The sequence below is a fragment of the Podarcis gaigeae genome (assembly GCF_964106915.1).
Source record: "Podarcis gaigeae genome assembly, chromosome: 5".
Taxonomy (NCBI): Eukaryota; Metazoa; Chordata; class Lepidosauria; order Squamata; family Lacertidae; genus Podarcis; species Podarcis gaigeae.
Genome location: NC_139681.1, coordinates 39,920,108 through 39,944,230, shown reverse-complemented (window position 1 = coordinate 39,944,230; position 24,123 = coordinate 39,920,108). Strand labels below are relative to the sequence as shown.

General features: G+C 40.3%; 1 protein-coding gene across 1 annotated transcript in view; it reads left to right on the top strand.

The window, feature by feature from the left end:
• Nucleotides 1-24,123, top strand: part of ADGRA1 (adhesion G protein-coupled receptor A1) — a 313,190-nt gene that overhangs the window by 167,610 nt on the left and 121,457 nt on the right. The window contains exons 12-13 of the mRNA XM_083740999.1: nucleotides 1,526-1,687; nucleotides 5,027-5,230. Coding sequence (XP_083597125.1) covers nucleotides 1,526-1,687; nucleotides 5,027-5,230 — 366 coding nt within the window. The remainder of the gene's footprint in view (nucleotides 1-1,525; nucleotides 1,688-5,026; nucleotides 5,231-24,123) is intronic.

The following is a 24,123-nucleotide window of genomic DNA, read 5'->3' as shown; positions in this document are numbered from 1 at the left end:
ATTTTAAGAGACAAAAGTTGTGGCTTTTCAACCAGATACTTCAAGTATTCACATTCTTAATTTCATTTGAATTAGTATTTTTTTTCAGTACAACAATAATTATATAGGGTTAATTATATCCAATTATAATTATATCCAGTGCTATACAAACACCATTCCACTTGCTTAAATGGGCTTCTTCTCCTTCCATACCCCCAAAATTTACTCCAGAGGATTCCTTATTCTTCTGGAGCAGATTTTCAGGATACATAGAGGGCTGCAGGACAGATTATGGTTAGGGTAGGTACAACTGGTGGGGAAAGGCTGCCTCTTTCAGACCTTGTGCTTGCCTCCCAGACGCTGTGTCTAGTTACAGCTGGAAACAAGATGCTGGACCTAATACCCCATTGGCTGGATCTAGTGTGTGTGTGTAGGTGGTCCTTTTGTTCTGTTTTATACACAGCTTCTTCAGTAAGGTTGAAATGAAGGCAGTTCTTGAAATATCACAAGAGTTCTAATCCTATTTACTATTATTGCCGTGAACAATATTTTGGCTGCAAGCTGATATGATGTGCTTCATATATCATAGGGAATTGACACAGTGACCTAAAGTGGGCATGCATTCCCCATAGTTTACAAAGGGGGGGAAAGGAGGATCAGTACCAAACCCAAAGAGGGAAAAAGAGGCAAGGCCTCAACATGGTATTAAAAAACCTTACAAAGTAGTGAAATGCTTAACACATCTTAGTGAAAACCTTCGGGGGCACTAAAAGAATGATGACAATCTACATCAGGCATGGGGAACCTTTGGCTCTCCAGATATTGCTGAACTACAACACCCAGCATCCCAAACCATTGGCCATGCTTATTAAGGCTGTTGGGAGTTTTAGTTCAGCAACCTCTGGAGAACCATAGGTTTCCCACTCCTGGTACACATAGTCACTATATGTAGTAGCACAACCCATATCTCAAGTTGTGTTTGACCTCACAACTGAAGTGGGACACTAGCAATTTATTTATTACTACAATTTATTTACAATTTAAAACAGAGATCCTGCACAAAAACAGGAGCCCCCCCCCCATCCTCATGGAGGGCAATGAGAAGAACAATTGGGAGAGGGATGTTAGTTGCTTATCCCCGCTATCCCCTCTCTCACGTTTACTTAACTTGGAAAAAGAACACATGGAGTGGGATTAGATTGCATCTGTAGTCAGGGCAGGGGCTGGAAGAGGAACAAATCACTGGTAAAGCACTCATAGCACGATATACTTTATGTCAATGGAACATTATTGCTTGGGCTCATATAATTCTGAAACAGTTTTGACTTTATAGTCACTGACTTGGGGACAGGCTTATCCATAAGAAATCAATTTAGTCTTATAGCCAGAATACAGGATTTAGGTTGATGCTCTAAGAACTAGTAATTCCTGAAATGCTCACTAGACCAGTTAAATGCAGCTGCTTTCAATTGTGCTTTTATGTCATTGTTGTGCAGTAGTCAAATACTTTGCACTATGTCTCTCCCCCCCCCTTCCCTCCTACTAGCTTGCAGATGCTGTAGTTGAGATTGCCAGCAATATAATGCTGGTAAATGACCATGTATTATGGATGGCACAAAAGGAAGATAAAGCTTGTACCAGGATTGTACAGTGTGTGGAACATATTGCAAATCAAACTCTGACCAGTAATACACAGGTCATATCAAAGGTATTTCTTGAGATTTATTTGTGGCTTTTTGATATGGAAAAGGTGGGAGTAGGAGGGAGAAGCAGAGAGGGATGGGGGGGGGGAATCTGGGTATGCATACAGCATTGGTTTACATCTCAACTGATTTTGTAGCACCCAATGCATGTTGTCTTATGAGCTTGTGTTCATCATCAGGACTTAGAAATGACTCAGTAATGACCCTTTTTTTACCACTACCACCACGGTGTGACCAATAATCTATATTAGATAAATGATTGATCCATATTTTTTGGGCTGTCGCAACGCACAACTTCAAAACTTAATAGTAGTAGTAATCATATTCTGAGTAATGTAGAGAAAGAAGGAGTCTGACGCCACCAACCAAGAGTAATTGCTGTGGCATTAGTTATTTCTGCTGAGAGTGATATACTTTAACGTAGAGGTGGAATAGGGCTAGTCTTCAAGTTTGTCGCATCTACTTTGATTTTCGATTATTATTTTTTTACTAAAACCGCAAAATCTACAATCGAGCCAGGTGCAAAAGGCATAACCATTTTTAAAAAACAAAACACAGGGTACCTCTGAGCATATTCTGAACCTAGGAATGTGTTTCCAGTGCCAGAACTTAACTGACCTCAAAGTCCTTTCACACAAAAACTACTACTGCCTACCTTTCTTCATTTAAATAGCCTAATTTAAGCGAGAAGAGTAGTTTCGTTGTTGCTGCTGTTAAACAATTTAGAGTCACAAACCTTTGCAAGTCTACTGCAAATCACCCAGAAAACGAACAGTAGGCTTGCTTTCTGCCCACTCCTGCCTTTAACCAGTTGTTTTAAACCAGTGGTTCCCAATTTGTAGTCTGCAGACTCCAGGGGGTCTGTGATATCCAGCAACTGTCCAGGACATCCCATTTTGCAGGGCATCCAAAAACATGCAAGTCATTAGACCCACACAGGAGTGGCCTGATTTTGTGTTGGGACATGATGGAAGATACGGTGACGCCATTCACATAACAAAAACTACCACCGATATATCAAATTTTCAAAAGTAGGGAGTCCGTAGCTTGGCTTTTGGAAAACAAGGGGTCTGCAGTACTTAGCTATTTGGGAACCACTGTTCTAAACTATTAGTTTGCCCTTTTTACTGCTTTTGAATTATTAGAACACACTTTCCCCAATTAAGATGAATCAAATAATAAAGTGATAGTTCAGAATAAAAGCCTTCCAAACCTCAGTTTCTGTTAGAACAGAAAGCATTTCTTGGATTGCATTGCTTAGGAGAACCATACTTAGGATTTCTAGCTAGTTGCATATGTCAGAATAGTAGTAAAGACATAACTGATGCCATATGGCCATAGCAGAGGATCCATAATCAGATTTAGTTTTGCATTTAGAAATCAGTTCTTATCTCTGGCTACCATGTTTCATGTTACAGCAGCAGTTGTTCAGTGAGACTTGATGATAACATGCAAAAACAAATTCTGATCTAGAAGACGTCCTTTGGATGCCAATATAGGAAACAACGAATTGGAAACCTAGATAGTTTATCTATTGGAGTCTGCCTTTCACACATCAAAGGAAAAGAAAAACAGAAGTCCTTAGAGCACCTTTCCTGAATGAGATTCCTATAGTTTGTGCTGTGCTTTTCACATCAATCTCTGACTTTTGTCTTCTGGGTTTCTGAGGGTTTTCCTGTTGTTATTCTGTCTCTCACAGCTACAGTAAACCTACCATTAAAATTATGGACTGGTCATTTCTTCGTCAGAGGGCAAATGGGCAAATTTAGCAGGGGATCAAATACTTTCCCCCCCCTCACTGTGCATACTGAACAAGAAGTCGCGAGGCTACCTAAAATTAGTGGAATGTCTTCAAGTGGTCAGCAACTTCTTAAAAAGTCTACATTTTGTCATCCAATCTAGGAGAAACAAGAACTTTCTCCTTTGGTTCTGCTAGCTGATGCTTGTGATGTGGCAGGCCTGTGATCATTATTGTGGTCTTCTAAAATCACATGGTTCTGTACTGTCACCTTCTCTCCCCAAGATGTCTCTCTTATCCTTGATGATAGTTGGCTTTTGTACTGTGATATACTTCATTGATGCCGGGAGTACCTGGCTGTATCTCTGCTATATGGAAGGCTCTCTATTATCTGGAAAATCTCCCCTACTGGGAACTATTGGTAGAGCTGATTCACCTTGCAATCCCCTTTCATATTTGCACCTGTTTTGGAAGTCAGTAAATGATTTTCTTTCCTGCTGCAATGTGTGTCCAGCCAGAACTAACACACACAAAATGGAACAGAGGCACCTTAATGTTGCTTGATGTTGTATATGTAGTATGCATATATGGCATAGTTATCCAGAAGCTGATGTTGATATGATAGTAAATGTTTTTAGATGTCAAGTACCACAGGTCATTTTTCTTCTTGTTGTTTAAGGGTATCTATCTCCCTTTGCGGACAATTAGGCAGACTGCTTCTTTGTCTTGATCCTACTTAGCCATTCTTTATGTCCTCCCCCCTTTCTGTAGGCAAATTAGCGTACAGTCAACTTCAACTTGTAAATAAAGCTGTAGACTTCTCTGTGTAGTCTCGTACAATACCAAACAACTGCTGTTCATTTTGGAGGCTAGCCAGCAGCAATTAAGCAAACTGCATCACTGAGACTGTGCTAGTCTCCGTTTCTCTCTTTATATGAAAAGACCATGTCTTCTTGAAGATGTAAATGATTCCTGCTAATGAAACTGAAAATATTTTTTTGACCAGTGCTGTCACTTCACCTCCTCTGTCACCGTTAATCGCTACTTCACATCATGGAACACTAAGAAATGTGTCTTGATTCAAGGAGACCATCCATTTGGCTGTAGATGCTCTAGAGAAACTTGAACTATTCCTTCCTTGACCACATTTAGTTGCCATAGTAATATGATATGAATTATTACTGCCATAGCACTGCGAGATGAAATTTGCCAATCTGAATTCCTGCACATTTCCCATTCATTTCAAAGGTGGTGAGCATCTGACTGTAGGAATCTTGTTAAAACAAACAACTAATGATTGTTAAAATACAATTATTCCAGTTAATATCATTCTTCTCTGTAAATATAAAATTTAAGAAATGAGTTAGGTCCTTGTACATTTAAAAAAGAAGATCCTTGTACGTTTTTAAAAATTAAAAATAGTGTTGCAAGCCTACAAGTTATGTAACTTTATGGGTGCACATGAATGGTGTTTTGTGATGCATTATGTATGTGTGTTTGTGTGTATAGTACAGCATATGCAAATACATAATGTAGATTTTATACAAGTTATTGCCTGTAAAAAATATGTTAAAACTACACCAGCTCCTCAAATTTGTTTTGACAGGTTTCTCTTAATATTGCCCTGGAGGCCTTTATGATCAAGCCATCTAGCTTCCTGGGGATGACTTGCACTGCCTTCCAGAAAATATCTGCAGATCCAGACAGGTCACTGAGCCGCAACACAGGGAACAGGGAGACAGACCAACGTTTGAATTTTAAGTGCAATGCTGGCAGTCATAGTGCCTCTGTGGTTAATTTCTCTCCAATGGTAAGTGGTATAACCAATGAATACACTGAATTTATACATAAAATAGTTTGCATTTTGCACTGAAGCAATGAGGATAAGTGATCTGAAATGATGAATTGAACTTCCTTCTGGTTTTGCAAGTGCATTGGCAATATTTCTTACAGAACTGTGTGCGTCCATTTAAGGACACACCCCTAATACTTGATGTTGAATCCTAAATGTTGCATTGGTTGAATGGTGAGAACAATGAAAGTAGTGTGAAAGCCTGTAGGACTTTTTGTGGTATGGAAGTAAACTGGACTGAAATGCCATCAAACCTATAGTGCCCAGCAAAAATAGTTGCAGGCATTCTGATCCTGGCCCAGGGACAAGGTGGACCAAAGTTGATTAAATCCATCTAAGTCTAATTTATGGAGTAAATGTATGATTTACTCAGGGTTCACTTGATTTATTAGGAGTAGTAATATTGAATAAATATATAAATCACATTTTTCTTTTGTCTCAAGTTTATGATTTTGCCAAAGGATGTAGGTATATATTGAATGTATGTAGGAATGGGAATTATCTTTCATTTACTAGAAAGCAGAAGTATATAAAAGCATCCAGATATTTAAAAAGAGTTGCTAGTTGTGAGGGGATTTGCTGCTGTTTGTTCAGCAATTGTTTTATGCAATTTCCTGTTTGTTATGTACTGTTTCCTTAATGATGTATATTGAATGTTTATATGAGGCACTTTAATAATTTTGTAAAGGGGGGGTCCATCATATGTTCAGATGATTTGAGCAATGCTAGAGAAGTGACAAAGAAATATTAAACCATGTTCAGAAAGGCACTTCTATTTTATGAAATGTTGCAAATAATATTAGCAGTTCTGTTACTATATATATATATATATATATATATATATATATATATGGCCTGAAACAATCTAAGAAAGCTAACAGACACGAATTCCTTAGTGGGAAGTATTATTTGTATTGAATAATGAAGCAGAATGATCCAGTGCTAAATAGAATTTTGCATTTGGTTGAGCATGTTATTGAATTTAGAGTGTTCCAAGTTGAAGTTCTTGTTATCCTTGAACGGAATCTTATTTTAATAGGCTTAGTTTTTGAAGTTTTGAAGTATTCTGTGTATTATAGAACATTTCCCAAGCAAATGTTGAAAAGCTGGTTCTGGAACTCCTAAAAATCTTTAAATGTGGTCATCCCTCCTTTGCCCTTCTGTGCTTTTCAGTTTCTGAGAGAAATGTGGCGCCCGTTGTTTCAGTGATTACTTTTTAAAAACCCATCTGAAAAGCCACATCTCAGCATTGCGGGATGTGCCATAATAGAACAGCTCTTAACAAGTGAAATACTGCATATATTTTCTGTAATCTTTTAGAAAGTATTCAAAATGGTCCTGTTTTTGAGGAGGATGGAATAGCAGATCCTATCCAGATGTTTCTTCATGCTAGTTCAGTTGAATGCAGTCTTGGATTAAGATTTAATTTTTTTAATCAACCCTGTGGCACCATGGGCAAGTACATCTGGCTGTTTAGCCAGGAGGCTAGAGCCCACACAGAGATGGCTGTGGGCAGGATTCGTGCATTGCAAGGGGTTGGACTAGATGACCCTCAGGGTCCCTTGTTAAAAACAAGGAAACATTTTACATCTTGTGCCGTAGGCTCTATGTGGCTTTAGGCAAAGGCAGTGAGGAGGCCCAGTAACTTGGCTGAGCACACAGCACTCTAGTTTGGAGGCGGCACTGCAGTCTCTTCCCCATTATACCAGTATCCTTCATTCTCATGTTGCTGCTGCAGGAGGAAATCTTCCCATTTTAGGAGATTGTCCATGTGCCACGTTAAATGGTTTCACTGGTGCCAGGGACTACAGAAGTAAGAGAGAGAGAAGCTGGGGATGGTCTAGCACTGTGTTGGATGTTCTTTCCACTTTTCTCTCTGCTACGACCTTGTTCTTCAAGCAAGCCACAGAGGCCAATGCCAACCAGCCAGCCAGGGAAATGTGCCATCTCATTTCTAAGTGCTGTTGTGTGTTGTAACCAGAGCAAAACATTTGTTCATATTTTTCAGGTACAGAAAATTAACATTTTCTCCAAATATGTTTGCTTGCCAAGTACTGATGCCTCTTTCTTTTTCTTATGACAAAGCAAAAATGGAAAACAAGTGATTAGATTCCCTTCCTATCCAAGAACATGCCAGGCATCTTATCTTAACCTATGGCAGAACATTTTGTTTGAATCAAACCTTGGCAGTATATCACTATATAAAGAGCTTTAGCAAAGTTTAATCTTTTCTTCCATGTTTTTGCCCATGTTTGTTGAAAACGTCCAAGCCAAATTTTTGGCCAGGCTTGAATTGTCATGACTTGTTTCAGTGAACTAAATATTTTGCAGGTGAAATTTTCAGAAAAGTACAACAATAGCCCTTTTTTTGGTTCCATAACTGAAAAGGTAAAGTTTAATTCAGAATATTCAATTAAACTGGAATCCATGTTATGCCTTGCTGCTATAGCAGGTCTTCTTAAAGTACGTGAAACAGTTATGTTTGCATAATTTCATAATTCATTGATTTTCTAACTGTTCTCATGGGGGGGGGGGGCAACAAGACAGTTGCCTGCATCCATTTATCTCAAAGTCACCACACATGCAAAATTAGCTTTATCAAAATACCGAATTAGTAAAATCTTTATTATTTCCTTATTATAAAACCAAAACCAAAGGAACACTAAAGCTGCATAAAAAGAAAATGAAAAGTGGCAGAAAGGACAAATGTTTGTTTCAGTAACAAAGTATTCCTTTTGTTGGCGATCCGTGTGAAAGCTCTGAATTGCATTTATTGAAAAACAGAAACAAAAACTTTTACACAATAGTTTCCTATTGTGGGGGAGGTGATTCTGACATTGTTATATGCTTCTTGGATGACTTCTTCAACTAAACACCTGCAGGTGGCAATGGCTACTTATCTGGTCCCAGGGTGGGCGGCAGTTGTGGCCCATCACAGGCTTCCTCCAATTTCCCCGGGGCTGATAAAATGTCTTTCTTACAGCTGGCCGTTAGATCCATCCCTGGTCGGCTGCTGTAGATGGCGGGATATTCTGCCTAAGCCATAAAATTTGAACTGCCCAATCAGGGTCAGGCAGGTGGGTGGAGCCAGGGCAGCAGTCTGGAGTGTGGGATTCTTCACTCTGGTCCATAGGTTTATGATGAAACTGCCACTTTGATGAAGCTAAGCAGGTGTGGGGGTGGGCAGTGTCCAGATGGAAAATCCCCTGGGAACTGCCACCCTTAGTCCTAAATCCTTCATGAAGAAAGCGTGCTTTGACCTCAAACCTCATTCCCACTTCATAAGCCATGTTTTATGAAGCCTCAAATGATTATCCAAGCTGGGAAATACATTGTATGCAAAATTTGCTACTTACATGGTAATCTATGAAGGAACTTGCCCAGGCAAGCACATTATGTGACCCATGAGAGCAGGCAGATAACCAGACTGTGCAACGGTGATGGGATAAAATCAGGCTAAATCTTATTGACAGCAGCAGGCAGGGCAAGGATTGGCATGGCATTGGGTCCCAAGGATCAGTTCATCATTCCACAAGCCCCGTGTTGATGGAATGGATCTGCTGGGTTTGGATCTCTTCAAACCTGTATGATGGGAGTTGACCAGTGTTGAACCTTGCCGTGGTGCAAGCCAAGCAAGAAGAGAAGAAGAAGAGCTTGGATTTGATATCCCGCTTTATCATTACCCAAAGGAGCCTCAAAGCGGCTAACATTTTCCTTTCCCTTCCTCCCCCCACAACAAACACTCTGTGAGGTGAGTAGGGCTGAGAGACTTCAAAGAAGTCTGACTAGCCCAAGGTCACCCACCAGCTGCATGTGAAGGAGCGGGGACGCGAACCCGGTTTCCCAGATTACAAGTCCACCCCTCTTAACCACTACACCACACTGGCAAGCAAGGTCACACTGGGGTACCAGGGTGCAGATTCCAACCAGGCAGATACCAAACTGACACTTGGATTTGCCATGGCCAATCCTCCCCTCAGGCCCCTTATGGGCCATCCCCCAATACTATGTTGATCCTGACCAATGCGCTCCTACGAACAGTGTTCTTCTGCCTAACAAAGAAAAGCCATAATTTCACTGAGGGAAAGGTAGAACAAACCCAATGAAGTGCCAATCAGGTTGAGAAGAAGGGGGAATCATTTCCAGCCCTGTAAACCAGCGACCCAGCATTGCTCAGTGAAGGTTCTAACCCGAGGGTGGGCGGGCAGGAAGCTTTCAAAGCGAACTGGCTGTGAGCTCCAGGGGAAGCAACCTTTTATAGGCTTTCCCCTCCCCTCAGCAGCAAGGGCTCATGGGGCAGCTTTTTCTCATGAGCCCATCACACAGAGAAGATACTGGGCAAAACCTTGCCCACTATTTTGCTGCAGTCTATGGGCCCCAGCACGTCGGGCAAAAGCGTCCCATGCTTATTGGGCACAGAACGGCGCTAAAAGGGAGAAATCTTTATTCCAGAGAACATTTTTAAAGCAGCGTATGCAGCATTACCATCAGACCCACACTATGCCACATTTTGGGACATAAATATATGTCCTGTGAGTTTTCTGAGAACACATTCAGCAGGCTAAATTAGCACCAGTGTTTTATATGCTCAGGTATCATAACAGTTGACAGATGAACGAAGCTGAGCAAAAATTGAAATGACTGAAGTGTATTTTATTATACTCTAAAATATTAGCACTGTTAGGTGACCTCTGAGCAAACCAGTATAACCCAAGATATTTCTTGCCATTCCTTGTGCCAGCAGCCTTAGATCTTTCTACTTATGCCTCTGTAACAGCTCCCTTGTGCAATATTGAAACAATGGTATAGTGTAACCTATTGATAAAATACTGCTGTGAAGACAAACACGCACACATAACACACAGTAATTCTGTAAACGTTGTGTGTGCAGGATCAGGGCCTGTGCTGTAACCTAGTCTGCTCCTTGAAGGTAGAAGGGATTTCTAGGCTTAGGTTTTGACATCCTTCTTTTTGGTTAGGGTAGATCCTTAACCCTCAGCCTCTTTTTAAGCTCCAGGTACAGCTAGTGTACATTTGAAAACCTTTCCTACTTGATAATACGAAGACATAAAGCACAGAAACAATGCATCCGTGGTTAAGTTGTCTGGCATACTTAGTTATTTATTCTAGACTTATTTTACCTTGCAAGTGTAGTAGGCTGTACCAATATTGGATGTGTAAGACAGAGCAGAGTGCAGCACAGTTTTCATTTCTACACAATTGCACATATGGATCTTTGGATTATGGACTAGAATTTCTATGACTGTATCCATTAGAGAGAAGGCCAACATACTTACAGTCTTATTTTCAGGCTGGCTTGATATTCAAACTTTAAAACAGTGTATTGACTTTTTATGATTCAAAATTAAAGTGCAGCACTGGTTCTCAGCTGCCATGTTAATTAAGTCATGTCCCTTTTTTGTCCTTAAACACTCAAGTAGCAATAAAATAAAATTCAAAAATAATATAAACATGTAGGTATGCATAGTACTGTTTTTAAAGGGTTTGATCCTAATAATCATGAGCACCATTTCTCCTCCCATGGAATAATAATAATAATAATAATAATAATAATAATAATAATAATAATAATAATACCATGCCCATCTGGCTAGGTTTCCCCAGCCACTCTGGGCAGTTCCCAACAGAACATTAAACACACGACAAAAGATCAAACATTTAAAACTTCCCTAACCAGGACTAAACTAGGCTTCCTAACTTCTCTCTTACTCTGTATTTTTAAAAAAGCTCATATTGACCGCCAGGTTGTGGGCTCACAGGAAAGTTGTGGGGTATGGCTGCAAGATTGCAGGTGATAGTGAAATCATTGGAAAGTGTGGGTTCCCCTTGCTTAAGCAGAAGCACCTTTTTGCTTGTGCTAGATGTTGTTGGATCCCAGCCATATTCTTATCAATGTTCTGTAGGGTTCTGCTTTGTGCTTTCTGCATAAATTTATAAAACCAGTTCAGCTTGAAACATTCGCTATAAAGACATCTCTTGTAATGCAGCTTGACAAATCAAAAGCACATTCTCACAGTGGAAAAAGAAACCATTAATAGCAATAGAATTGAAAACTCAAAAAAAGGAATGTATGCATTTCTTGGCTTTAATATTAACTACTGTGCGCTACATGGTCTGGAAGAATAGGCCGTACTTGGCTTTTAAAGAATTCATGTGATGGTTCACTCACCTTGGGCCGATATGGCCTATCATAAGAAAAGTAAGACTTTTCCTTTCCCACTCACTGAGACCTGCCTGAAATTATGTCCAGCATTTCCTTCCTTATATATTTATTCTTGTTTACTCATTTAGTCGTGTCTGACTCTTTGTGACCCCATGGACCAGAGCACGCCAGGCACTCCTGTCTTCCACTGCTTCCCACGGCTTGGTCAAACTCATGCTGGTAGCTTCGAGAACACTGTTCAACCATCTCGTCCTCTGTCGTCCCCTTCTCCTTGTGCCCGCAATCTGTTCCAACATCAGGGTCTTTTCCAAGGAGTCTTCTCTTCTCATGAGGTGGCCAAAGTATTGGAGCCTCAACTCCAGGATCTGTCCTTCCAGTGAGCACTCAGGGCCTATTTCCTTAAGAATGGATAGGTTTGATCTTCTTGCAGTCCGTGGGACTCTCAGAGTCTCCTCCAGCGACATAATTCAAAAGCATCCATTCTTCGGCGATCAGCCTTCTTTATGGTCCAGCTCTCACTTCCATACATCACTACTGGGAAAACCATAGCTTTAACTATACAGACCTTTATTGGCAAGGTGATGTCTCTGCTTTTTAAGATGCTATCTAGGTTTGTCATTGCTTTTCTCCAAAGAAGCAGGCGTCTTTTAATTTCGTGACTGCTGTCACCATCTGCAGTGATCATGGAGCCCAAGAAAGTAAAATCTCTCACTGCCTCCATTTCTTCCCCTTCTATTTGCCAGGAGGTGATGGTCCCAGTGGTCATGATCTTAGTATTTTGATGTTGAGCTTCAGACCATATTTTGCGCTCTCCTCTTTCACCCTCATTAAAAGGTTCTTTAATTCCTCCTCACTTTCTGCCATCAAGGTTGTGTCATCTGCATATTTGAGGTTGTTGATATTTCTTCCGGCAATCTTAATTCCGGCTTGGGCCTTTCACATGATGAATTCTGCATATAAGTTAAATAAGCAGGGAGACAATATACAGCCTTGTTGTACTCCTTTCCCGATTTTGAACCAATCAGTTGTTCCATATGCAGTTCTAACTGTAGCTTCTTGTCCCACATAGAGATTTCCTTACATATACCAGAGCAGTAAATGTAAAGGACCCCTGGATGGTTAAGCCCAGTCAAAGGTAATTAAGGGTTGGGGCGCCCATATCACATTTCTGGCCGAGGGAGTTGTGTGTGTCCCGAGACAGCTTTCTCGTTCATGCAATGCGGCTGGGATGACTAAGCCACTACTGGTGCACAGAGGACCGTGATGAGTGCCAGAGCACATGGAAACACCATTTACCTTCCTGCCACTTATATCTACTTGCACTGGCGTGCTTTTGAACTGCAGAGTACAAATATTCAAATTCTGATGCTAAATTTATATTTCATCTATAAATGTGATGAGCAGGAAGGGCACATTTTTAAAGTTCTTAAGTTCCAAAATCCAACTGGACAGTACGTTTTTTGTTTTTTTTTTAAATAATTTTTATTAACTGGCCAATCACATCAAATTAAATCACATTGCATAAATTCCAAATTACAAAGCCAAATTTTTAAATTTTGTTGGGGGAACCCATACTTCAAGATCCAAAGGGGGATTCAGATCATCTTCTTATTACTGCGTTAATGTCCAAATCAGTCCCAATCAGTCCAAACAAAGTTCATAATTCTATCCAGTCTTATCTTGGTGTTTCCACATCATATCTTGTTCATATAATTTCTCTTTTTCCTTTACGATCTCTTCTGTTAGTCTCCTTAAGCTGATAGCAAGTATAATAATCCTGTGTGGATTTCCCGTTCCTCCACTAAGTCCAGATGGTTTCCATATATCTCCTTCGTAGATAACATCACTCTTTCCATCGTAAATTTTGGCATTTATCGCTCTTAAGTCCCACCGAGGAGTTGATCCACGATATGTAAACAACTCTATTTCTCTCTTTCTCCTCCCAGACCCAAGAGCTCCAACAATGCCTCCCAAAATGGTGACGGCATTTTTACCTGCGTCATTCCAAAACTCTTAGCTTTCCAGCTTCATCTTGAAACATTGCTTTGGATCGAATGTTTATCTCCACACAGCCTTAAATCCACAGCTTAAGTCCTTAATTTCTGACTCATTAGGGGAGGGGATTCTTGTTAAATCACATAGAAAAAAGGGAAAGCAGTTTTTTCCCCTCCCCCCTCAGTCATTTGTCGTACCGTATCTTGACGTATCTTCTCATATTTTATTCTTGTCTTGTTATCAGAGATCTCTTCTGTCAGCAGTCTTTACTCCCCTTTTTCCTTGAAGCATGTGCAATTAATCTCGTCCAAATTGTTTCTTTTAAAGATCGTTGCAACTAGCGGCGCAAATCAGGGACGGTGTCAAGGAGTGCCAGAATCCCACAGGAGGGCTTTGTGCCTAGTGCCCCACCCCCACAAATTTGGGGGTGGTATAGGGCACAGCAGGCAAGGGCTGTCCCCCCCCCCACAATCCTGGGGGGGTTAAGGAGGCTAATTACACCCATCATAGCCTCCAAATTACCTCGTGTGGGTCGGAGAGATGTTATTGTCAGCCATCTTCCGATGTGCCTCCTAGTGGCCCCCTGGACAGTATGTTTTGGTGGTTCTAATAACGTTAACAAAACGCTATGCAATTCAATTGTCTGCTATCTTCTCCTACACTGGCTTTGCTTAACATTCTTTAGGGACACAAGGAAGCCTCAATAATGGTTGGCTATGGAACATTTCAACCAGTTTTAGTAGGCTATGGTTTTGCTGCAATTTAGCCGTTTGTTCATATTAAGTTTAACTTAGGGACAGCTCAGTAATAGCATCGACACTGCAAAAATATGTAGACTTCTGTCCTTTCGTACACTTGCTTTTCTTTGACATATCATTACCTCAGACCTCAGAACTATTGTCTATTATATATATATATATATATCCCTAGTTAGAAGCCATGTATATATCATACATATGCTGAACTTAGAAATATCAGTACGGTGTTACGTTGAAGGAAAATTATTTAATCTTTCCAGGCTGATATATTTCCTGCAAGCTTGTAGCCACGCGCAAATGGTTTTTAGTATTGAGCTGACCTACGCAAATGATATTAGTATTGATTTTATCTCTCAGTAGTAATCACATGTCTGATAATAACAGACAGAGATTTTGTGGAGACACAGGCACCTTGCCTCGTTTCATTGTATTTGTCTCTCTCCGCTTAGATGTTTGCTTTATATATTGGAATGAGACCTTATCGTGGGTGACTGTATGACATTATAGAAAACAATATAGAGGTATCAAGGCCAGCTCTGCCTTTGCATCAGTGATAAAATTCTTATTAATGTTGAGGATGCAACAGTATGTCTGTCAATCACATAGGTGCTGTGCTGCTATAATGCTGCAAAATATATCATGTTTACAAGGTCTAAGGGTACTGTAATCCCACTTAGGTCCATAGTGATCTCTTTCTCTGGTGCCTAGTTATGGTCACCTGTGGCTTTACAAACTCTGCACAGTTGGCAGTTAAGCAAGAATGGTGGCATTCTCCACCTACTTTACATTTGTTAGTGGATATACAAGCTGCTGTACTATCAAAGAAAGAGCCAGAAAGCATGAACTAGAATAAAGGGCTTTTTGCAGCTCATTGTATTTAACAAACCTACATAACTCATGAATGATAACTGCAATAGTATTTTTCCACACTAATGAAACGAGGCATGTTGAACTATGAAGTGTCAGTGAGATGTCAACAGATGGGACCCAACACACTTCTTAAAATTAAATACATTTTTAAAAGTGATGAACTAGTGTTCAGATTTCACTGCAGTGCGTTGGTTTTTTTTGCAGTCAAGTAATGAGCCTATGAAAATACGGGAAAAACTGTGGCCACTGTGTCATATTTGTATTCTGCACTGTAGTGTGCAACTATCTTATTTATAAATTCACACACACAGGATAGGCAATGATCTGCCTAAAGAAGTTACTTCACTGAAATGATGTAATGCACTCCAAAATTGCTTTGCATTCTAAATAAGCAAAGCTCTTTTCATCAATTTTCGCTTTATTCATTGGTAGTAGATTCAGCCCTGCAGCAGAACTTTTTGTGCCTGTGTCAGGGGATTCACTTGATGCAAAGTGCATTACTCTGTTGTGGCATGCACAGTTCCTGGGAGTAATTACTATAACCACACCATCCTTCAAATAATTCCATTGATATCTCTGTTTGCTTGAGGTTGGACCAGTGGTTCCCCATTGGCTAACTGCTGCAGATCCCCTGTTTTTCAAAACACAACCCTTGGAGCCCCTACTTTTGAAAAAATTGATATATACTGTAGATACCTCTACTGTTGTTTTTGTTACGTGAATTATGCCATGGACCCCCTGGGTGGGTTACGCAGAGCTTCTTGGATTCACAGACCACCGGTTGGGTACCACTGGGTTAGACCATAGCCTTCTAAAAAGGCTGCTGCTTGGTACAAAGAAGTAATTGAGGGTATTCAGTTCTGCTTTCCATTCTCATCTAGTTAATGCAAAATAACATGACCTCTAGTAACTATCAAATCATGCTGGTCAATGAAAAAGAATGATAGTCTTCCTACTTAATGTACAGTGTAATCATATCATGTTTACTCAAAACCAAGCCCTTCTTTATTCAATGGGGCTTATTACCAAGTAAGTAGGAATAGGATTTCAGCCTTATTTATTTTGGAGTTGACATCCTTCCACACTGTAAAGGCCTCAGGGCAATTCTTAACATAATATAATATAAGCAACCAATAAAATGCATTTTGAAACTCAGTATCCAGATACATCAAAACTAAAAACACCAATCTCTTTGGGCTTTAATATATGTCACATGGGCTTTAATATATGTCACATGATGGACTTACTCTAAATTTTAAAGTTAAGTTACAAAATTTTAAATTTTAGAAAGTGATTTTAGGTGTATGTTTTTTTTAGAAATTTAAAAAAATCTTTAAAAAATGTATTGATTATTTAATATTTCTAAGAGCTTCCTGAAAAATTTCTTCTTGGATTCTCAATGGGAACACACACACACACACACACACACACACACACACACATTGTACATACATGTCTGCCTTACTGGGTTCTATTTAGGATAAATGGGTCTTCTTGGAGTAAAATATAACAGAATAAACAAGACTTCAACTATAATATCAGTTGCTTTGGGCATTTCTTTAGAAAGGTATTCAGTTAAAAGGTGTCTGAGAAACTAGTCAGGCTTTTCTTTTAAAAAATGTGTTCCAAAGGAGTGATAGCTTGCTATCACATGACAGAATTAATGCTTTGAAAGAACTCTTGTTAGTACTTCATTTCATGAAGTACAACAAAATGCATATCAAACAAAATTGGATGATATGAGGTAAAGAAGTTGGATCACTTGATATGGAATGACCCAGGTTTGCATCCTGTGCTAGTTCCACTCAGACCAGACCCACTGAAGATTATGGACGTGTGTAACTTAGATCTATTAATATCAATGGGTCTACTCTGAGTAGGGCTTAGTTAGATACAACCCAGTGAATCTGACAATTTAATAGAGGATTGTGAAATCCCAGCTTTTATGTACACCACCCTGATTTACCTCTTTAAAAGTCGCAGAGTGTACTTTTCATATACAACGCCACATTGATTTCATATAACTTGTTATGATATTCTTAATCCATTGATTTTGCTGTCTCTTCATAATTCAGAATATTGTGTTAAGACTTGTATCATTTGCGCTAATGTCAAAGCTGCTTGCAGGATTTCCCCAAATGCATTATCCAGGTGATTTATTTATCATGAGGCAAGAAAGCTAAATTGCAAAACTCCTTCATGTGCAATGTGATGGTAAATAATAGCCCATATTCTAATTAAGAAAAATTTGATAATAAACATGCTGACATTGTAACAGTTAGTAATGCAGTAGATTAGCTTTTAGAACATGCATTTCGAGTAAAATTAATGGTATCTATTGCAATATTGCACAAACAGGATCAATAGTAATGCAAGAGCCTTCAGATAACTCTCTCTGATTGAAAGTTTCCCCAGGGCAAGGATTTAAGTAGCAAAATGAATATGCAGGTTCACAACCAAATTTTAGATGCCATTCAGCTCCTTTGTATGCTGATGAGCCGATGAAAAGAAATGATTGGTCCATTGACTGAAGACCAAATCTCTCTTACACACACACACACACACACACACACACACACACAACTTGATATCACACATTGAGAAAGGGCTCCTTTTTAATGGAGGGGGGGCATCTCTTTGTTTTGCTTAATGCTGAAAATGTAAAATAGTGGTACCCTATAACAACTGCTGCAGGTAAAACAAAAGACTAGGCTTTCCCCCTGAATCTAGGTTACTATGTGAAGGGTTGGTTGGTTGGTTGGTTGGTTGTTGTTTTTGTATGGAGGAGCTGCAATTATTATTATTATTATTATTATTATTATTATTATTATTATTATTATACTCCATCTTTTTCCCTGATGGGACACAAGGCGACTTACAGATAAAAACAAGAATTGGTAAAAACAGAAAAAAACAATTATTAGTATGTCTAGAGACAATGGATGAAACAAACACCATTAGCTGTACTGCTGGGTAAGTGTTTAATGGTTATTGTATTTGTATTTAAAAACCAATACAAATTTGTTTAAAGAAATCAATTGAACAGTAATAGAATTTAAGCCATATCCAAATATAAAATCTCTTTAAAACATACCAATCATTACCATAAAACAGCACGGCACTGGACCTTTAACTAGAAGCTGTCAATTCCCAACAGCTTGTTGGAACAAGAAAGTCTTCACCTCCCAGCAGAAGTGTTATGTACTGAAGCTCTCACCGTGGGATAGGCCCCACTTCCGCTCCTTTGATACTTCTGTCAGCTCGTTGGCTTGGAGGTAGCAGTCAAACCAAGCGAGATAGGAGTCCCATGATTCAGAGGCTGGCGCAAATGGCGGTAGAGGCACAAGTGAAGCCATGATTCTGATGCTGGCGTGAAGGGCGATGGATGGAACACCGTGCTCTAGCCAGAACAGTCAGCTCTGAATTGGTTCTGTTCAGGCATCTGAATAAAGAAGAGCTGTTTGAAGAATCGCTGTGTCGTCTGACATGTTCGCCCACAACTTAACAAGAAGTACAGCAAAGAAGGAACCAGTCTAGCTTCTCTAGGGAGGGAGATCCAAAGTCTGGGGGCAGCCACTGGAAGTCTCTCTCCTGCATCCTCGCCTGCAGTGTTAAATGGTACAGCACTAATGGGAATTAGATCTTGGTGTCCGGAGGTGGTGAAGAAGAGAAGATTGCTAATTGGTGGGGGGAAGAGAGGCAATCTAGATGAACCTTTGCCAAGCTCCCCACTCCCTGCCACCGCCAATGTTTTGCATAACAGCAGCAGTGTTGACTGGGACTGGTAGGAATTATAGTCCAAGACACCAGGAAGTCATCGCATTGGCTAAAGCTGATGTTGGCATTTTGCCTTCTGCAGTAGAAAGGGTAACATTGGTTGTGATAGGCCCCACATTAATGCAAGAATAATTGCCCCAGCTCTGTCTGTATAAGGCACGGGTGAGGGGCATGTGGCCTTACAAATGTTCTTAGTCTTCAACATTCGTCAGCCCCAGTTGGCATGGCCAATGGTCCAAGAGGAAGGAAGTCAGTTCAACAACATCTGGAGGGCCACACATTCCCCATCCAGGGCTGGATTTAGGTTTGATGAGGCCCTAAGCTACTGAAGGTATTGGGGCCCTTGATACATCCAGCAATCCTTTGTCAACAACAAATTGTCGCTGTTTCTTGTGCTGAATATATGCTATATGGTAATTTATGGACCTGGACAACACAAAACACTGTTGCTGAATGTAGGTTTTATTTTATTTGTTTTTTATCTTATATTTTGGAAATGTACATCCATTTTTTTCCTTTAATTTTTTTGGGGGCCCCCAAGAGAGTGGGGGCTTAGGCTATAGCTTGTTATCTTATACGTGAACCCAGCACTGGGGGATGTAATGTAATGGGGGAATATTCCATTACTAGAGTCACATTTCCTAGGGTTAAGCAGATTCTATGCATGTACATTTCTAAGTGTTCCCTAAAACCCTCAGATCTTTGGAGGAGGTATGATATGGGGAAAGGGGCTTAAAATGTATTGTGTCAGCAAAATGCATTTTCTGCACTTTGAATAAATTGAGATTGAAAACTCTAAACTGCAGTATTGGTGCTGGAGATGTGCATTGTCTAGAAAATTAACCAGACTAGAATTAGAAATGAAATATAAAGTACTTTGCCCATATTGCCCTTTTTATGCTATTAATTTAAAATGAGCACTTACTAGGATTTTTATTTAATGCTGTGTTTATGGTACTTTCTTTCCTAATGCTAGAAATGAAGGTGCTTTGGTTGTTGATAAATATAGACCCCTGAGTCTGTGTGTAACTGCGAAAATCTATATCATCACCAGTCTTTAATGAATCGAACCTGCTATCAAAGAAAGTATTCTTAGATGTTTGCTACCATTAATCCCTGTAATGGATTTTTAAAAAGACTTCCCTGTGCAGCAAGAACACGAGTGGAGGATGCATTTACCACTTGCTCTAAATCTAAAGCAGACTGCAGGCTATGAATTATGGATAGACAAGATAGCAATGAATTGTGTTCCTTTACTATAAATAGATTACAACCCCTCAGACCAAAAGTTTGATGAACCAGAACTAGAAAAAACACACACAGTGGCTAATCTCAATGTGTGCAGGTCATACATTTGGGGTAGCAGCTGTCTGGAATACGCTTCAGTGACCACCATATGCTGCCATTTTAAGAGGTAAAGTCAAGAGCAGGCCAAGCAGCCTACCTCCGAAAACAACTGTTATGTGGGACAATCAATTAATTCAGTGCCCCACTACCCCAAATTTCTTTCTTTCTCTGCCTTCCTCCCATGCATTGTTCATCTCCCTCTTGCCCAGCCCTGTCCACCATTTCACATCTTTCTCCCACCCTTCATCTTTCTTTCTCTCTATCCTGCCACTTCCTGACCCTCTTCTCTTCTAAGCTCCTTCATCTCACTTTTCTTTTTCGTTCATCTGTTTCCTTCTCTCGGTTCCCTCCAGCTGTAGCTGCTGCTTCTTTCCCCAACCATATTCCTCAACCAGGAACCTTGGGAGGCTTGCCCAGTGAGTCTGGGTTGAAGTGAGTTTCAAGGTGAAGGGACCTGGGCGAATCAGACGCACGTGCGCACAAATGCTGCTGCAAATTGCAGAATAACATCACTAATCCAGATTGTGCAATTAAAATAAACCTGTTTTATTTATTTATGAATTAAATGAGGCCTGGATAATAGTCGGATTATGGCATTACAGTGGTACCTTGGTTTAAGTACTTAATTCGTTCCGGAGGTCCGTTCTTAACCTGAAACTGTTCTTAACCTGAAGCACCACTTTAGCTAATGGGGCCTCCTGCTGCTGCTGCACCGCTGGAGCACGATTTCTGTTCTCATCCTGAAGCAAAGTTCTTAACCTGAAGCACTATTTCTGGGTTAGCGGAGTCTGTAACCTGAAGCGTATGTAACCTGAAGCGTATGTAACCCGAGGTACCACTGTACTTCACTCTGCATAGGTGCGAGGCCAAAACCACATGTGCATCTGGAATGTTTCCCTCCTTCAACTAATGCACCTTGCCACCACAATTCTCAGGTTATGCTTCCGCGCTCCATTTTATGTCATACTCCTGGCAGCAAAGTGTGGAAAGCCGCTGCCCTGCTTGCTGACCCTGGATGCTCACCCATACTCTGGACTGGCTTGTGTGATGGAGCACGGGTGCAGATCTGCATGGCAGCATGGCAGCGCTGCAGAGGGACACTGGAGTGGCTGTGCACTGTGGGCCTGTGGAGCCCAAACAGCACTACTACCCCAACAGTGTTCTGGTACATGACCGCAACACAGCTGTCAGGAGGAGGGATCCATTGCCCTCATCCCACTGTGCCAGCTGCTCTTGCCCATAGTGCCCTAGGGCCAGAGGCCAGTTCCTCTGGAGACCACAGAGGAAGACGAGAGTAGGAAATGGTCCTTTGGTGCTCATGGAAAAGGAGGAACAATCGGGTAATAGTGACCAAAGACACATTTCTACGCCATAAAGCGGTGCTGAATGATTCAAATGGATGAGCGAATGATATGCCATTTTGAATTGTGTGCTCCACGGTGAAGCAGGGAATAGGGGGTGACTAAAAATGCCTTTCAGATATATCATATCTGTTCACAGATGGCAAAAAAAGCCAGGAAGGTTGAAACAAGATTTAAATCCACCTTCCTGCATGTCCATCAATCAAAGGTTTGTGGGGGGAGGACTGACAGAAAAGCGTTTAAAGCTGCATTTCTGTCTTTCATTTGGCACTCATTACGCTTCTACTATTAAGGTGCTGTGTTGCAGATACATACAAGGTCATACTTTTGTTTTTAAATAACTGGTGTTTTGCATGGAAATTACAGTGTATAAAGAATATTCGCATCCAGGCAGCAAATTTTCAGGTAGAGACATGACAGTCGTAGTTCCATTCTTCTTATGTCAAAACCTGACAAGGGCATTACATTTAGTATTGATTTTAGCAACATTGCTACTATGTCAAAATGTGAAGCCTAACCAATGCACCTTGCTGACAAGTTATTGGACAAAGCAGAAAAACAAAAATTATACCATTCTTGTGTCTAACAAACTCTAGCAAAACCCATTTCCCACATACTCTAAAACAGGGTTTTGTTACTCTTCTGAAAGCTGAGCTCCTGTATTCTCAAGGCTGATATCTACAAGGCCCTTGACAATTCCTTTTACTATTGTTTGTCTTGCTTTGAAAGAAATATATTTTACTCCCAGAAGTAAACACAATGGACTTCTGGAAATCTGGAGTGTAAAGGGGGGAATTATTAGTGCAATTTGTTTTATATTTGTTTTGTTTTTAGCAAAAATTATCTGCCTATACTGAATTTACTGAAAGTGTTGGTAAATATCACTATAATGATTCTCCAATCTCCCCCCCCCTTTTGTTCAACAACAACAACACAGATAGAGAAAGTGAAAAAATATGTTTACTTACTTTGGTATATGATCCCTTATTGATTTTGTACTAAAGGTGTGAAAAGGCTGTTACTTATCTCCATGTGAAAGCCAATTCTCAACAGGCTTTTACATTATTATTATTTTTTTGTTTATTTTTTACCAAGTGCGAACAAGTAATAGAATGTTGCAAATCCTTCACAAGGTGAAAAAGGGGACACACATATCTCAGTTGGAATCTAATGTTGTGTCAAAAGATTATGGAAGCTGCTAACACTTCTTATCAGAACCTAGGAATTTGCTAAGGAGTAAACCCTCCACAAGAAAAGGCTAGGGAGTAAACCCTACACAAATCTGGAGTGGAGTCCCTAAGATGTTTAGATGGTGCCTTGTATAGCTCCTTCCAGCAACTCCTGCAGCCAAGCTGGTGCCAAGGGCATTGCTCTGCTTTCCTTTGGACCACATCAGCGAGGCCAAGAGGGGGTCCTGTCATCCTCTATACACATTGCCCAGGCTTACACCCCAGAAAGGTCCCTTCGGTACTGCTAACACAGCGGTTTGACTTCACCCATGGAGGCACACTCCACTGTCTCTTGAGACAGATGGATGCCAACAATATTGCTGTAATCATGATATTCAAGGTATTGCTGCTCATGTGGTTATAAATGAGTGCTATGTTTTAATATGTGCCTCAACTATACATGAGAGCATACTAACTTCAGCTTCAAGGCCTGAATTAATTCCATAATTTAAATTCGGTTTCTAGATCGGCACCAAATTATTTCCCCTCACTGAAAACACAGCTTCAGTAAGATTATACATTAAATTATAGTAACATTATTCCAAGTGATGCTAGAAATAACTTTGTTATATATCTATATTCAGATGAGTGCTGACAAGCTTCCCTTTCCTTTTGCTTAAGTTACGTTACTGTGAAATAGGTAATGGTATAACGTTGAAATATTACCAAGTAAACTAATAATGCTGTTTGAAAATTCTCAGATTTTATACTACACACACACACACACACACATTGTTATGCAATTAATAACTTTAACCTAGACAACATCTTAAAAAGCAGAGACATCACCTTGCCAACAAAGGTCTGTATAGTTAAAGCTATGGTTTTCTCAGTAGTGATGCATGGAAGTGAGAGCTGGACCATAAAGAAGGCTGATCCCCTGAAGAATTGATGCTTTTGAATTATGGTGCTGGAGGAGACTCTTGACTGCAAGAAGATCAAACCTATCCATTCTGCAAGAAGATCAAACCTATCCATTCTGCAAGAAGATCAAACCTATCCATTCTTAAGGAAATCAACCCTGAGTGCTCACTGGAAGGACAGATCTTGGAGCTGAGGCTCCAGTACTTTGGCCACCTCGTGAGAAGAGAAGACTCCCTGGGAAAGATCCTGATGTTGGGAAAGATTGAGGGCACAAGGAGAAGGGGATGACAGAGGACGAGATGGTTGGACAGTGTTCTCAAAGTTACCAACATGAGTTTGACCAAACTGCGGGAGGCAGTGGAAGACAGGAGTGCCTAGCGTGCTCTGGTCCATGGGGTCACGAAGAGTCGGACACGACTAAATGACTAAGCAACAACAACATTTATGTGGCCTGTCTGCCTCACTT